At 50.8% G+C, this 14,908-nt stretch overlaps 1 protein-coding gene across 1 annotated transcript in view; it reads left to right on the top strand.

Annotated features, from left to right (window-relative positions):
* Positions 1-14,908, top strand: part of LOC149345304 (uncharacterized) — a 144,385-nt gene that overhangs the window by 65,691 nt on the left and 63,786 nt on the right. The window contains exons 2-3 of the mRNA XM_089542745.1: positions 3,771-3,944; positions 4,541-4,732. Of these exons, the coding sequence (XP_089398871.1) occupies positions 3,771-3,944; positions 4,541-4,732 (366 nt within the window). The remainder of the gene's footprint in view (positions 1-3,770; positions 3,945-4,540; positions 4,733-14,908) is intronic.

The following is a 14,908-nucleotide window of genomic DNA, read 5'->3' as shown; positions in this document are numbered from 1 at the left end:
TCTAAGTTATTTAAGAGCGTGTTTCAACATGTTACGCGGTCCTAAGTCAGTCTTTGCGCGACGATGTAGACAGGCCCCTGTTTTCGGCAAGCTCGGAGCTCGAGCATAGTTTTGTAACATCTTTGGTACCTAAGTGCGTAGCCCCAGTTTCTTATGTTTGTGTATTTGTTTCTGTGCAATTAACTCTTATATTATAAAAGTCCAGTTTCTCACTTCGCCTGTGTGTCATCGTCCGTCCATCGTCTGGCCCTCTGCTACGACGCCAACGTCCAATAATCGAGCACTTCGAAGGCACCGAGGTGTGAAGAAGGAAAGAATTAACATCTTTACTGAAGTTATCAAGTCATCTACAGACTTAGTGTTAGCACAGCTATGGATGGCTTGTGAACATTTGGGTTTAAAAAACTGCTTATGTGAAACTTCTTTTAGATGTCAAGTATTTTTTTCCTAGACATTTTTGAGATGCCTACTAGCTCTTTCTGTATTTAGAAAGTTTGATGATTTTGTTGACTGACTGTTTGATTGTATCTTGCTATACTGGCGAACCTTGTTGCAACATTGCCGTGTACTGTCTCATGGCTTTCAAAGTGACAGGTCTGGTTGGTCAGAATATAAGACCTGCATGTTTTTTTATGCAGCTGCGGTGTTCTCAATCACGCAACAATGCGGAGCAACCTCGCAATGTCTCCAAAGTCAGTTGCGACAGATCATTTCGAAGCCACAGATGATATTGATGTTTTTATTTTAACGTAGCAAGGCTAGCTTTGCCAATGAGCGCCACGGCTATTGAGCTATTCCGCCGTAAGCGAGGTGAAATACGTTTCCCCAAGTGTAAAACTCCCATATTTGAGAGCAAAGACAAAATCGACGTTTCACGAAGCCCGCGTATAACTTAAAGGGACCCTGAAATAGTTTCTACAATCATATTCTATTGTAACAGCTCTGTTGAGGTGATCTCTGTGAGTATCCTAGTCCGATTCAAAAAGCTGGGACTGGAACCAATAATTTACAAACAATTTTTAAAACTTGCCGCTCACAGACGATTAGGGCCACACCTCACGGGGAGTTTTTAGCCACCCCTGCCAAGTGACGTAAACTAGGCAGCCTTGGCCATGGACTGGGCGACTCTGCCCACTGACGTCGCGCGCAATGTTTGCAATAATTCAACTGCAACATAGCACTGATGTTCCTTGAAATACTTTTTATTAATTGCTTATTGTTTTTTTTTTTAAACACACATATACAGAGGAAAGAATCCAGCGCATTTCTTGAAACTAATGCAGTACTTCCGGTGGAGAAGGAAATCCGTCTGCTCACAAAATCACCCGTGCTCGTCAAATCTTTGCGCCCGCCTTTGTGAGGTTCCTAGCTACGCCGACGAGCCGCTGCTGTCGTCACTGTCGCCGTCCTGTGGGTCTCGGTACGGCGTGTACTGATAAGGCTCGAAGCCCATCTAAGCGGTGGCTGCAAGCAGCCGCGCTTCGAGCTCCGGATCCATGCCGTTCGAGAAGCTAGACTAAAGCAGAGGACACATGACACATGTGCGAAAACTTGGCCGGCGCGCCGCACCAATCGTCGCTTGCGAACTGCCGCCCCACCGCAAACAACGGACACACAGAGCGGTAAGTATCGTTGCGCCGCTCTACCTAAGCTCCGCCCACAAAAGGTGTCGCACTTCACCGCCGTGCAGCAGTGCCTGAGCGCTGCTTGGGATGGTACAAATATCACAAGAAAAGGCAAGATCGTCTTGCTATCGGAAAGACTGCCAGCTATACTCGAGCAGCGACAAAGCACGCCTGCTTATGTTGGGAGCTTTCGGCAACGGCACCGCTCGCGGGCTCTCCGAGCGACGAGCTCTGCTGCTGCCTGGCTGCCGTGGTCGTCACTAGGCCTATAGCCTGTTTCGCATCAAAGCCACAGCGGCCCGGCGCTTCGGAAGTCGCCTGCGCTATAACAAAAGGCCTACTCTACATATCGCTGTACTGTCAGCAGCATCATCTCGCAATAAAATAGTCGGACGGTCAATTTCCGCGACACTTTCAGCAGCGGAGCTAGCGGGGGCCAGGCGAGCCGGACCCCACGTCGGGCCAGCGGCAGCTGCGAGGCGGTTGTGGCAAGAAATTTACTCCTATCACGGTTGTTACCTCTACCAGCAGCTCAGAATTGGTCAGCGTTCCTCAAAAATAACACATTTTTGCACATGTCTTATCCCAGTGTTTATTATTTACGACAAGAACACTCTTTAGCTCCTTTTTATGACGACCGCAGGCGTGATCCAGGCTGGCCGGCCGGCCGGCGTGCTTGGGGTACTTGACGTTCGCACAAGAAAATAGAAAAAAGCCATGGTACCAGAGAGGATGCTTCCTAGATTTCAGCAACGGCAACATGCCTGTCCAAGAGTGGATCTTTCGGCAACGACACCACCTGCGGCAACGCCGGGCGGTGAACTGCGCTGGTGCCAGGCTGCCCTAGTCGTCGCTAGGCCTAACTGGTTTCGCATCGAAGCCGCAGCTGACGCCGCTTCGGAAGTTGCCTGCGCTATAATAAAAGGCGTACTCTTCACATCGCTTTACAGCGAATTCGTCCCATAATGGAAGATATGTTCGATTTCCACGACGCCTTCAGCAACGTAGCTTGCAACGGCAGACGAACCGCACCAAGTTGCAGCAGCACAAAAGCGGCTATGGGACGAAATTTTTGTGTCGTCGTCATCATTTTTACCAGGAACTGGGTATTGGCCAACGAACGTCAGAAATGATGAATTTTTGACATGCATCAATCTCTGGGCTAGCTATGAACTTGAAGAAACAATACTAGCGCGTTTTTCAGTCGCCGGCGGCCAGCATCAAGGCTGCCAGGCCGGCCCGGCGTGGCTCGGCCCGAGCGCCCTGAGGAGCGCGCTGTACGTCATCATGACGATGCCGCTCTCCGCGCTCGCATTGACTCCCGCTTCCCGTCGTTGCGTTTGCCGCGCGCGTCTCATCGTTCACATCTAGCGAGCCGTTGGACGCAGGCGACGAGCTGCGATCGGATGTTGCGACACCGTACGCAACGGCGCGCCGCAGTGAATCGCACTCAGCTGAACGACGAAACTCACGCGCGGGAAAATGGGCGGCGACCACCGGAAGTAAACAAGCCGAGCGCCATTGCTTGACGTATTCATGGGTGGAGCATCGCCCCGTCTTTTCTTTTTTTTTTTCGGAGCGGGCCTCGTGTGTATGAGTTGTATGAGCTGAGTGTAGTAGGTGGAGGAGAGGAGGAACATAATTTTTAATCGGCGAATTCTTCGGTGTTGATGAAGTTCGCTTAACAATTTTTGCGCTGCGGTGACAAGTGATCGATATCTCATGCGCTTTTGCTAACCTTGGCAAACAGCCTTTCAGGGTTCCTTTAAGGCTATGAAGCCTTAGCCCCAGAGAAGCCGGCCACCAGGCCATGGGAAAGCTTGCACCAAATGAAAAACTCCTGGTACAGCCGGTGATGACGGCCGTCGAACTGGGCACCTCTCGAACACCTGGCGGGACAGCAGCGTTAAGAAGAACCTCACAGTCCGTAGTAACCGCAGGCTCGATTTCCGACCTGCACTCTGGTGAGAGGGCTCCTCAGGTGGACGTAAGCTTGATCAACATGTTCATGTGGTCGAACAACCCTGGCAGCTTGGGCATCCTACGTGGTAGCCTACGATACAGACTGATGACGTAAACCCCTAAAAGAATCGTTAGTGTGTGAGTTAAGGGTATAACTTTCCCATGCCCCCTTTTTCTGCGCAGGGATAGCTTCGGCCTGGTGTTCATGATGACGTTCTTGATGCGCGACCTGGACGAGCTGTTTCACGCTGCCCAGGCATTCTTCACGTTCCTCACGTTCACTGTGAGGGAGCCGCACTCTCCCTGGGCGCCGCTGGCGAAGTTCTTCCTATTCCAGTTCCACTTTCGCATCATGACGTGAGTGCTGAAGCGCCGCCTCCTGGTGCCTTCCTTTTGCGGTGAATAGAGGCAGAGGACGGCATTCTCACTGAAGAGAGAGTTTGTAAAGAGCGGAGTCACAGTACCGCAGTGTGAATCTCACAGTGAGAATTCGGAGGGAACGAGATGCTAGCTTTTGTTAAAGACAAATCAAGCCTAGAAACATACAATTGCTTAAGCTCATTTTGATCAAGTCAAGGATAAGTTTGGCGAAAATCTATCCAGCTTGAGCATTTCACGATTACTTAACCCTCTTTTAGGGTGCACGTGGAACTAACGCGACACCACTCTGATTTAGCGCAGGTCACATGTCTGTCTAAATCTGCAGTTATTCCTACACATGACAAGAACGCAGAAAGGGATTCGTACTCGCGAATGTCATTTTTTAATTTGCATCCCCTTTGTATTCCTCTGGCGATAGTCTCATCTGAGGCTGCATCTAGTGAAAATACATGACCATAACACTTGGTGGAGCGCCGGTGCGCCGCAAAGAAGGCGCTGATTTCTCTCAAGTGGGCAGATGGTCCGTCCCAAGCACTGGACAGCAAACGGATCCAACCCATCATGGCTCGCAGGCACCGCCACGGAGCGGCGCCAGAGCGGAAGCATCTGTTTGCCCTGGACGTGGCCTACCACGCCGTCGAGTGGAGCCTTGCCTTCACCTCTGTCACCGGGCCGGCCATGCCTCCGCTCAGCGCGGACCTGTTGCCGCTGCTGGCGCACTCGTGTCAAGCGATGGCGCTCCTATACCACACCTACGTGCTGTGGTGAGCATGCCTCCCGCAACAGCGCTGCGGAATTGTGAGAACAGCTGTAAAGAGACCCCAAAGAGCGGGGCTCAAAATGAGACGTCTTTAGTGCAACTATCCGAATGGAAATATCCGGCTGACACACGTTAGGGGGAAATTCATTTTCATCTCTCAGACTTCCTAAATCGGTAATAGTACAGCTCGTCTCATGTCCGAGTGAGAGGATGAAGCTGGACCAGTCTCGAAGGCGTCGCTAAATAAGCTGACGAGAAATAGGCTACAGCAAAAACTTCCTAAGCATCAATAAGACGCCTATAATGCGACGTCTGGCACCCATTTTTTATGACGCGAATTTTGTTCGCATTTGTTCAGCGAAATAGGAGCGCCTTCTTCACACATCAAACTTTCACTGTGCAGTGCACAATGAGCCTGCTGCGTGCTTTAAGCTTGGTACTGTAGTGAACTGCACTAGCTCCACGTTAATGAAAACAAAATGTTATCTGCCAATAGCTATTATTACTTCCAATTAAAACTCTGAGGCAAACCTAGGTGGCTCACTTAAATGCGTTTGCATGTACTAGGATGATACACTAAAGTTCGTTAAATCTGAGAAGGGTTGTTTTGTACACCAGTTGGTCATACATATTTCAAGAAATGCTTCGGCGCGGCAAACAATGACAAAACGTAGAATAACACCAGCGAAATAAAAAGACAAGCTTCAAAGAGAAATTTTTGACGCAGCAGTCATCCTTCGCTCGGGGACAAACACATGCGTGAGCAATCCATCTGTGACGCTTCTCAAGAGAGAATTAGAATTCCTATCGGAATGATTAGATTTGGGGCATGACGATGTTCGCGTGTGTCACACGTGCCATGGGTGCTGATCATTTTGTGCCTAATGCTGTCTTCACTGCACGTTACCTTTTTTCTTTCGTCGTTGATGAGAGCGCAAAGCATATATTCGTTGACGCGGGTTTCAATAAAATCAGTTGTTAGTTGGCGCTCTGTGGTGTTATTCTACGTTTTGTCCTTATCTGCCGCGCCGAAGCATTTCTTGAAATTCGTTAAATCCGAGGTCAACACACGAAGTTCGTTTTATCCAAAATGGCATACTTAGGTTTGTTATTTTCGAGGTAACACATGAAAGCTTATTGTATCCGAGGTGGTGCACTTAGGTTCGTTATACCCGAGATGGCATACTTAGGTTTGTTATTTTCGAGGTAACACATGAAAGCTTATTGTATCCGAGGTGGTGCACTTAGGTTCGTTATACCTGAGATGGCATACTTAGATTTATTGTATTCAAGGTGTCATGCTAAAGTTCGTTAAAGGGAAACTGCATAGGTTTTAGAAATCAACGAGCTTAAGAGGGTCGAATGTGCGAAACTTGAAGGTAAAGCGTGCGAAGTCTTTACGGGCTAGCCCTTGAAATAGTGGAGTAATCGCCGATTAAAATCCGGACGGCCTTCAAGCTTCTCCGCAGGGCACAACGCTAAGTGGGTGGCGCATGATGACGTCTCGAAGGCATCGGTACATTTTCAACGCATAAACGCCTGCTTTGAAGGAAAAAAAACCAACGCCACTGAAGGCAAACCCTGCCGAGAGTTGTTTGGCAGCGTCTAACGAGTCAGGGCAGGGTGTGGCTAACGACAGCGGTAATTTGAAACCACACCTTCCGTGACGTCCCGCTGAGTTTCCCTGCCCTCCTCTGGTGCGTTGAGGAAAAGCGCAAAATTCAATCCTCGATTAAGTCACGATTTTAAATGCTAGTGCAACAACACTTGGCATGCTTTACCTACAGCCTATATAGATTTCAATGCTTGAATATCTCGAAATTCTCAAAAAAAGTGCTGCAGTTGCCCTTTAAGCCACGCGTTACGGCGGTCCTCATTTCCGCTTCCATAGACTTGCTAGCGCATTAAAATATCGCAACACAAAAACAGAGCACAAGCACTAGTTACACTGGGTGCAATGAATTGTGTAGCACATAGAAAAAACCCTTTCCTTACTTGTAGTCCAGGGTCTGACAGAATCCCGTCTGGTCGGGGTGATACATAATATTAGTAAGTCGCCGAGATATGTGACACAGATACGGCGCCATTTCCTTTCCTCAAAAACCAACTTACCAATTTTTTTTTACCCACCAAAAATAATGATGGAACGACGTTTCGGCTCTTACACGGCAGCCTTGTTCACAACGAGGCGAAACGTAGTGGTGGTGCCCCTGCACACGGCGTATATACGATCCCAGGCATCTCGCATAGATAGGTGACAAATACCCGACTTTGGGATTGATAGTATGCGTTGTGGTTTGAATAATCAGCCACTCAAGATAGAGCCGTGATTTCTTGTCTTTCTGTTTGGCGACCGCACGTGCCTGTGCCCAGTTGATGTTGTGGCCGACGAATAATGAATTCATAGTGATGGTTCAACAGCGCAAACGCACACAGACCAAGAAAGAGACAAGGCACATTTTCTGCGCTGTGTAGATTGGCGCTCTGGCGCTCTGTTTAGATTGGCGCTCTGGCGGGTCGGCGCATCATGCAGACGTTACTGTGAATACTTATCGGTTTTTATCCCGGCTGTGTCATGTGGTGGTTGTTTAGAGCGTATAAAAGGTAATGCCCGTAGCGTTTTTCGAATAAAAGTTGGAAGTATCTGCGCTCAGTGTGTGTACGTGTTTTTCTGTCTCTGTCAGTGTTTTCTTCGCGCAGTTTAACCCTGAACGAAAAGCACTAACTAGCCCGCCAGAAGACACTTCTTGACTATGTCTCTTGTCTCTTTCTTGGTCTGTGTGTGTTTGCGCTGCTGAACCATCACTATGAATCTACACCAACTAGCCCAATCTGCAGTTCTACAGAATAATGAATGCTGGAGTGAAGTTTCAGGTTCTTTTAGCTTCCTTGCACCAGTGGTACCCTTGTCGGAGACGGCTTGTTGACGCGAAGGCTGAAGGCGTTCTTTGCACCGGAGGCGCCCCGTCAGAGACTTTCTCGTCGACAGTGTTAGCCAACAACATAGGACTTGCAGGGGATATAAACGTATGCTTTATGTACACGAATTTACATATTTACAACAAGTTGAGCAGTGAGCACAACAACATGGAACTGGCTAACACGAGGGGTGGCCCCTACTCGGCATAGCCGCGGATGCATGACAATTGACCGTAGTCCAGAACCCTTTTGCCAGGCTTCGGGGCCCAGTTTTAAAGACCTATGGGCCCGGCCCACACTTGGCAGCGGCCAGTCATGGCAAATTCCTAATACGATTCGCCAAGAACCGGGTGGCCCGCCCTCCAATTTCCTTAAGGCACATAATACTCTCTCACATATACATAGTGTAAAAAGGACATTTGTTTCACTGAAAAAAATTGTACATTCCGAGAATGGCCACACCAACGGATTGGTTCCCTGGGTTACGTGCCACGCCCCACACTTCCACTGCATTCGACAAGCCCTGTTTGCAATGAAATAAAGAGCAGAACACATAAACCTGCATAGCAAAACACTTCCACGGGTGCACCGGTGTCACAAAGTGCGTACATGCCTTGTCTTTATTTTTTCTTTTGCGACTGAGGTGGCCACGGCGCTGGTTGTTCACTCTCAAGCTAGTTAACAGCCTAATTGTCAGCCGAGTCACGTACTCCCTGCCGTACCACGCGACGACCAAGGCGGAAAGAGAGCAAGCCGACATCATTCTCAGGAAGGCGTACAGGACTGCTCTGCACCTACCCAAGAACACGTCGAACGAAAAGTTGCTCCAGCTAGGCATCAGCAACACCTTCAGCGAGCTCGCCGAAGCTCTGCTGGGAACGCAAACCACGGGACTCAGAGGCACCCCCACGGGACGAGCGCTCCTAAGAAGGTTGGGTCGGGACACGAGCGGACTGGTAGACAGATACGCGGACGTACCGGACCACCTTAGGAAAACCATTAACGTGGGACTATTGCCGAAAAACGTGGACCCCAATATGCACGAAAACAGACGAAAAGCGAGGGCCGTGTACGTGGAGAGAACGCTAGCCCAGTTAGACAACACCGTATACACGCACGCTGCCGTATAACCGCGCGAGAGAGAACGCGTAGCCGCGACGGTAGTGGTAAACAAGGCAGGAAACATGATCACGTGTGCCACGGCAAAGGTCTCCGGCGCAGCGGAGGCCGAAGAGATTGCCGTTGCGCTGGCGGCAGCAGAAGGCTACAGAACGGGCCGATCTCTCAACATACTGACGGACTCGAAGGAGACGTCCAGGAACTACACGAGGGGCAGGATCAGCAGAACAGCCTTTAAAATACTCAGCGGGGTAACCTCCGCCGAGGAGAAACCCAGGCATAACCTAATCTGGATCCCGGGCCACGCGGGCATAGGGGGAACGAAAAGGCAGACAGCCTAGCTCGAGATAACGCATTCCGAGCAGGGTAGTCAAATGCTCCGGAGCTCCGCCTACAGGCTTGCGAGGGGGGATACGCAGAGACCTTGCACTTGCATAGGGGAGCTAGAATTAGATATCCACCACCACACAAAGCCCTAACACAGGAGGAAGCGACCGGCTGGCGCAGATTAGAGACCAACTCCTTTCCTAACCTACACATACTTAATAAGATGTTCCCGACACAATACAGAGCCACCTGCCCTTGGTGCGATGCCACACCTACACTTTATCATATCACGTGGGAATGCGAACGCAACAAAGCATTCCACCAACACGAACACCCGAGTGCGGAGCAATGGGGCAGTCGGCTCACCAGCGGCGAGCTCGCGACCCAAAGGGCCTTAGTGCAGCACGCGAATGATGCGGCACGACTCAGTGGAGCCTTGGAATAGGGGCCCACCCTTGCTGACGAGAAGCCTCAAGTCGCCAGCGCCAGAGAAGACGACGGAGACTTCACAACCGCGAAACCCTTGAAAGATCCAATAAACTTTTCAGTCACTCACTCACTCACTCGCAAGCATGTCGCGATGCGGCGGCGATGATTTTGCCTCCCCCGCGTGGACGGTTGACCCCTCGCGACGCTGGAGGGTGAAGGCCACTCCGCTCCCTCCCCGTATTATCGCCGTGTAGCGGTCGCTTGCACGTTGCATGGATGGGAAGCGGTCGGTTGAATACCACGACGCTCTTCCTGACCTTCGGAAGTTAGCCTCGCTCCTCGTTAAGACCTTACGTTTCTCTCGGTTTCCTTCTCAGTTTCTTCATGTTTCATTTCCCCCTTTTCAACATCTGTAAACCGTTGGCGCGCCATGCCTTGAGCTTTTGTTTGTTGGGTTGTTTGCCACGAGAACGCGGCGGCGGGAAAACCGCGAGCCGGGCAGTTGGCTTGGAGATTTCAGTGCGTGCGGAGGTGTGTGAGGTCAGCCAGGGAAGTGGTCGGCAAGCGAGCCTAGGCGGGTGTCTGACGCGTAGAGCGCGGCGACGGCGGCCCAGAAGAGGCGTGAAAGACGCGTGGCCCAAGTTCGCCTGTATCCTCAACACCCCATCAGCCCCCGCGTGCTTCCGCAGCCCGGCGCTCCCTGCGACCGGACCTTGCCAATCCGCAGCTAAGCCACCGTTTCTCCCCACTCCTTTGAAGTCTGTTTCTTTGTCCTGTCGCCCTTTCTCGTCGTAACCTTTTGTACAGTATTGCTTTGTTTTTGTTACTTGGCTGTATAGTTCTTGCCCTGTTGTTTTCCTCTTCCTGTTAAGCTGTTGCTTTCTCATTTTGTGTTTGTAATTTGCGTCGCGCTTATGTATTGACGCTGCTTTGTTAGGCTTGGCGTTGTAACTTTTTGTGGCTGTCCCTTGCACAAGTAAAGGTGTTTGTTAATTAACTTTACTAAGCCTCATTCCTCAGGTCAACGGCTAATAAGCCATGGCCCTTATCACCGGTCAGCAGTCGAACCTCATCTTTTGAACGGGGGTGGAAAAGTTTGTCGCTCCTCCCCCTCCGAACTTTTGGAGAGTGCAGTGGTGGGCAGGTTGGCGCGATTAAATATAACTTCGGCGCCAACCAAACATCAAAGCTGCCCACAATATCGTGACAACCGGTCTCCCCAGGACCCGTGACTCTGATGGCTTTCGGGATTAGGGTAGTTATCGGTCCCAAACTCGAGCCGCAACGTCGCGAACAACAACCGGGAGCGCCGTACCGCGTTCCCATGCAAGTCGGATTACCACGGACTACTGACCCAGCAGACGGCCCCCGGAGTCCGGCTGGTGGCTTAACTCAACTGGCCGTCGCACTGCCTTTAAGCAAGTGGCGGTCTTCGCTCTGTCCGGTCGTGTCTCCTGCGTACGCCCATTCGTCGAGAGCTGTTGATGTTCCGGCTTTGAGCTTTGGCGCCATCACCGAACACCAGGTGGCCGCACCGTCGCCGACAACTTTCATTTATCTGCCCCCGTCCAGAGCGGGCGCGTGGCCCCGCTTCGTCTGGCGGTTTTTCCGTTTCAAAAGAGCGGTGGACGTGCGACACACTGTCGGCGCAAAACTCTTGCAGCTCCTTGTACATCTGGCGCGAAGCGGGCCTGACGAGAAACAAACCCTGCGACCCCAGCACTCGCGTCTTTCCCTAAAAGGGGGCATTCGCAGGCTCATGCGATACGGCCATTCCTTGTCTGCTTTGCTTTGAGCGTTTCTCGCCTCCTTTCGACGGGATGTATCCTGCAGCGGCGGGACTCAAGAGAAAGAAGGACGGACGCTCGTAACGATCTCGCGCGCCAACCGCTCGACGACGAAGTTAACTTCTTTTATACAGAAGGAGGGGTGGGGGGGGGGTAAATGGATAGTTCATGCTAGCCCTATACATGAATTAGTTCGAGGCATATTAAATGAATAAGAAAATGAGCCTCTCCTGCGCCACTACTGTATCGCCGGTTTAAACCGATTAAAGTAAACGAATTGGCCCGTAGGCAATTGTAATTTTCCCACCCGAAGGTGGAAAGAACTCAATGAGGGAAGGCTACTATAGCGACCCACAGGGGGGGGGGGGGGGGTAGCGGGCCCGGGGAGACTCCCCTGATCTCCGCTGGGAAGTAGGGGAAGGGATGGGCAAATGGATGGGATGATTGGTTGTAAGGAGATGGGTTGGGATAAGGAATGGGAATGGGGCCAGCGAGATTTTTGTTCACTTCCTTTCATTATCTCGACTCCATTTGTGGCCTGCCTGGCCAGGGCAGGGAGAGCATCGAGATTGCCCAATGGTGCGGCCCCGCTCACGGGATGCCCGACCACCCACCAAACGCAACGGGCTCCGACCGCCGGAGACAGGAGCTAGCCCTCTACAGCTTGGCAAGCGCATTTTGTTCTGCGCGCCGGTTCTTCACATCATTCATATGTTCACCTGGTCTGCGTGCATAGTCTGCTGTTTCGCCGATGTATACTGATGGGCAGTCGGCGGATGGAAAGTTATACACAACACCCGGGAATTTTTCTTTCTTCAGCCCGTCCTTGACATTGACAGGTTGGCTCCTCAGTTTTTGAGATGGTACATGAGCAGTGGGCACACCATAGGAACGTTATACAGGGTGTCCAGGCTAACTTTAGCCAAGAGTGAAAAGATAAAATATTTGAGATAGGCCAGGGAAACCACATACACGTACAACACGGCTTGCGCATCATAGGCAATTTTTTAATTGTTTTGGAATTAATGATTTAGCAATTAAGATATTTTTCTAAACGCGTAAATATTGACTTTAGACAGCAGATGTGAATAGCAAAGTTGGAGAGCCCTTTCAGAAACCCCGTTCCATTTATCCGCGATAAAGAAACACTCACGTGTACCTTTTTTCCGAGCTCCAAAGAAAGCCTGCGAAAGGCAAAAAAATCACGTGACTAGCGCATTCGCGCGCCAGATTGTGCTACTCTTAATCATGGCTGAGTGAACGAAATCAGCTACTGGTATGGCGCGACGACCCCTTTGCTCCGGTAGGCCGATATGTCGAAGGTGGTTGCAACGCCCGCGCGAGCCAGTCTGCATGGGTGACGTTGCAAGTTGCAGCGAACGCACCGGGAATTGTAAGCGCGATGAATGCCCAAAGGTGGCATATATAAATGCGACGAGTTTTATTCGCCACTGAGAGGCAAAACATGGTAAGTGCATTTGTGTTTGCCACCTCTGGGCTTTTCATCGCGCTTACAATGCCCGGTGCGTTCACTGTAACATGCACCCTCACGCCTGACCTACCTCAACTATCTTATTTTTTAACCCTTGGCTAAGGTTAGCCTGGACACCCTGTATACGCGCGTGTGCGTCACTGATGCCTGGGGTTTATGGGAGTGCCTTTCTTTTTTGGGTGTTTTCGGTCGGCTGCATCCTAGGGATGTCACGTTTCCGCTACATGGAGTCAGTGATGTGCACCGGGTAACCACAGGTCTTCAAATCACGTCGTATACGCTTCGATTCAGCCGCTTGGTCTTCCCGCATACGCTTTCACTCGTCGCAGGAGCGACGAAACAACCTAACGTGATAACATGCCGATATGGCTATTCTGTGTAGCGTGCTGCTGCCACGTGCCGAAAGATCACCGGGTGTGTTATCGTGTTTGATCATGTGACGTTCGACACCCCTACCCCCTCAGTCAAAACCGTAGCGCTGCACACGTCGTCGATCACGCGTAGGCCGTCTAAGAACCAGTGGTGCCTGAGCGTTGGGTAGTTCTGGTTCTGCGCTTGGAGTCGCTAGGAATCTGAAGAAATCACTGGTTCCACTTGCTGGAGTTGCCTGTGCCTAACACCATGCCTGTTCCTAACACAATAAACACCATAAAAGGGTTGTACAATGTGCGACGTTTGCCATACGGCGTGTCGGTAGCTCCCGGGCTGTTCCAACGCGTAATGGATACAGTTCTCGCAGGTCTACCGCAAGTAGCTGTGTACCTGGACGACATTCTGGTGGCCAGCGAAACAAAAGAGGAGCACAGCCGAGTGCTCGCCGAGGTCTGCGAACTAATTGCAAGAACGGGACTGCGGGTCCAGTCAGAAAAGTGCGAGTTTTTTAAAGAAAGCCTGGAATTCTTAGGCCACAGGATAGACTCGCGTGGTATCTACCCATCGAAAGCTAAGGTAGAAGCGATTCGTCAAGTGCCTGTACCGAAGACCAAGAAAGAGCTGCAAGCATTTCTCGGTATGGTAAACTTTTGCAACCGGTTCTTGAAAGGCCGCCCCGAGGTCGCAGAAGTGCTGTATCGTCTACTGGAGACTAACGTCGCGTGGTTGTGGCGTGAAGAACACCAGAAAGCGTTCGAAAGCCTGAAGCAGCTTCTAACGTCCGAGTCGCTGCTTGTGCATTTTGATCCCAGCGCGCCTTTAGTTCTGCCATGCGATGCTTCACCGGTGGGAGTAGGAGCAGTCCTAGCGCACCGCGACCCTCAAGGACGAGAGAGACTCATCGCGCATGCGCCAAGAACGTTAACAAAGACCGAACGGAACTATGCCCAAATAGATCGAGAGGCTTTAGCCATAGTTTTTGGCGTTCGTCATTTTCATCAGTATCTTTGTGGAAGAAAGTTCTTCATTCTGACAGATCACAATCCGCTACTCGGCATATTTCGACAAGAAAAGCAAATTCCAGCTGTATTATCACCACGCATGCTCCGTTGGACGTTAATGCTGTCGGCTTATGATTACGACCTCGACTATCGGAAAATGCAAGATCATGCAAATGCTGACTGCTTAAGCAGATTACCCGCAAAGGATACGGGAGGTGAACCCGAAGCTCCGGGCGATGTTCTCCTGCTAGAGGCAATGGAGTATCCCCCAGTAACTGCACAACAAGTGGTATCCTCGACCAGGCAAGACCCTCAATTACTTAAAGTTAAGGCGTGGATTATCGACGGCTAGCCCAAGCACAATGTGCCATCAGAATATTCCGCCTACCATGCGAGACGATATGAGCTATCCGTCGACCCCAACTGCGTCCTTTTGGGAAACCGAGTAGTGCTTCCGGAACGACTACGGAAGCGAATTCTTGGCATGTTACATGCAAACCATCCTGGAATCACTGCTATGAAAGCCCTCGCGAGGTCATATGTTTGGTGGCCAAGAATTGACGCGCAGATTGAAGATTTCGTCCGGCACTGCAAGCCATGTCAAGAGAACAGTTAAAGTGATCCGAAGACACCTACACATTTGAAACCCGAAAGACCTTGGAGCAGGGTACATATCGATTTTACGGGGCCAGCCGAAGGTGTTTGCTTTCTTGTGGCAGTGGATGCGTTTTCGA

Source organism: Amblyomma mixtum, chromosome 5, assembly GCF_055824585.1.
Source record: "Amblyomma mixtum isolate Tamu chromosome 5, ASM5582458v1, whole genome shotgun sequence".
NCBI classification, from domain to species: Eukaryota; Metazoa; Arthropoda; class Arachnida; order Ixodida; family Ixodidae; genus Amblyomma; species Amblyomma mixtum.
Note: the sequence above shows the minus strand (reverse complement) of the source record. Positions and strands in the feature narration are given on the sequence as shown.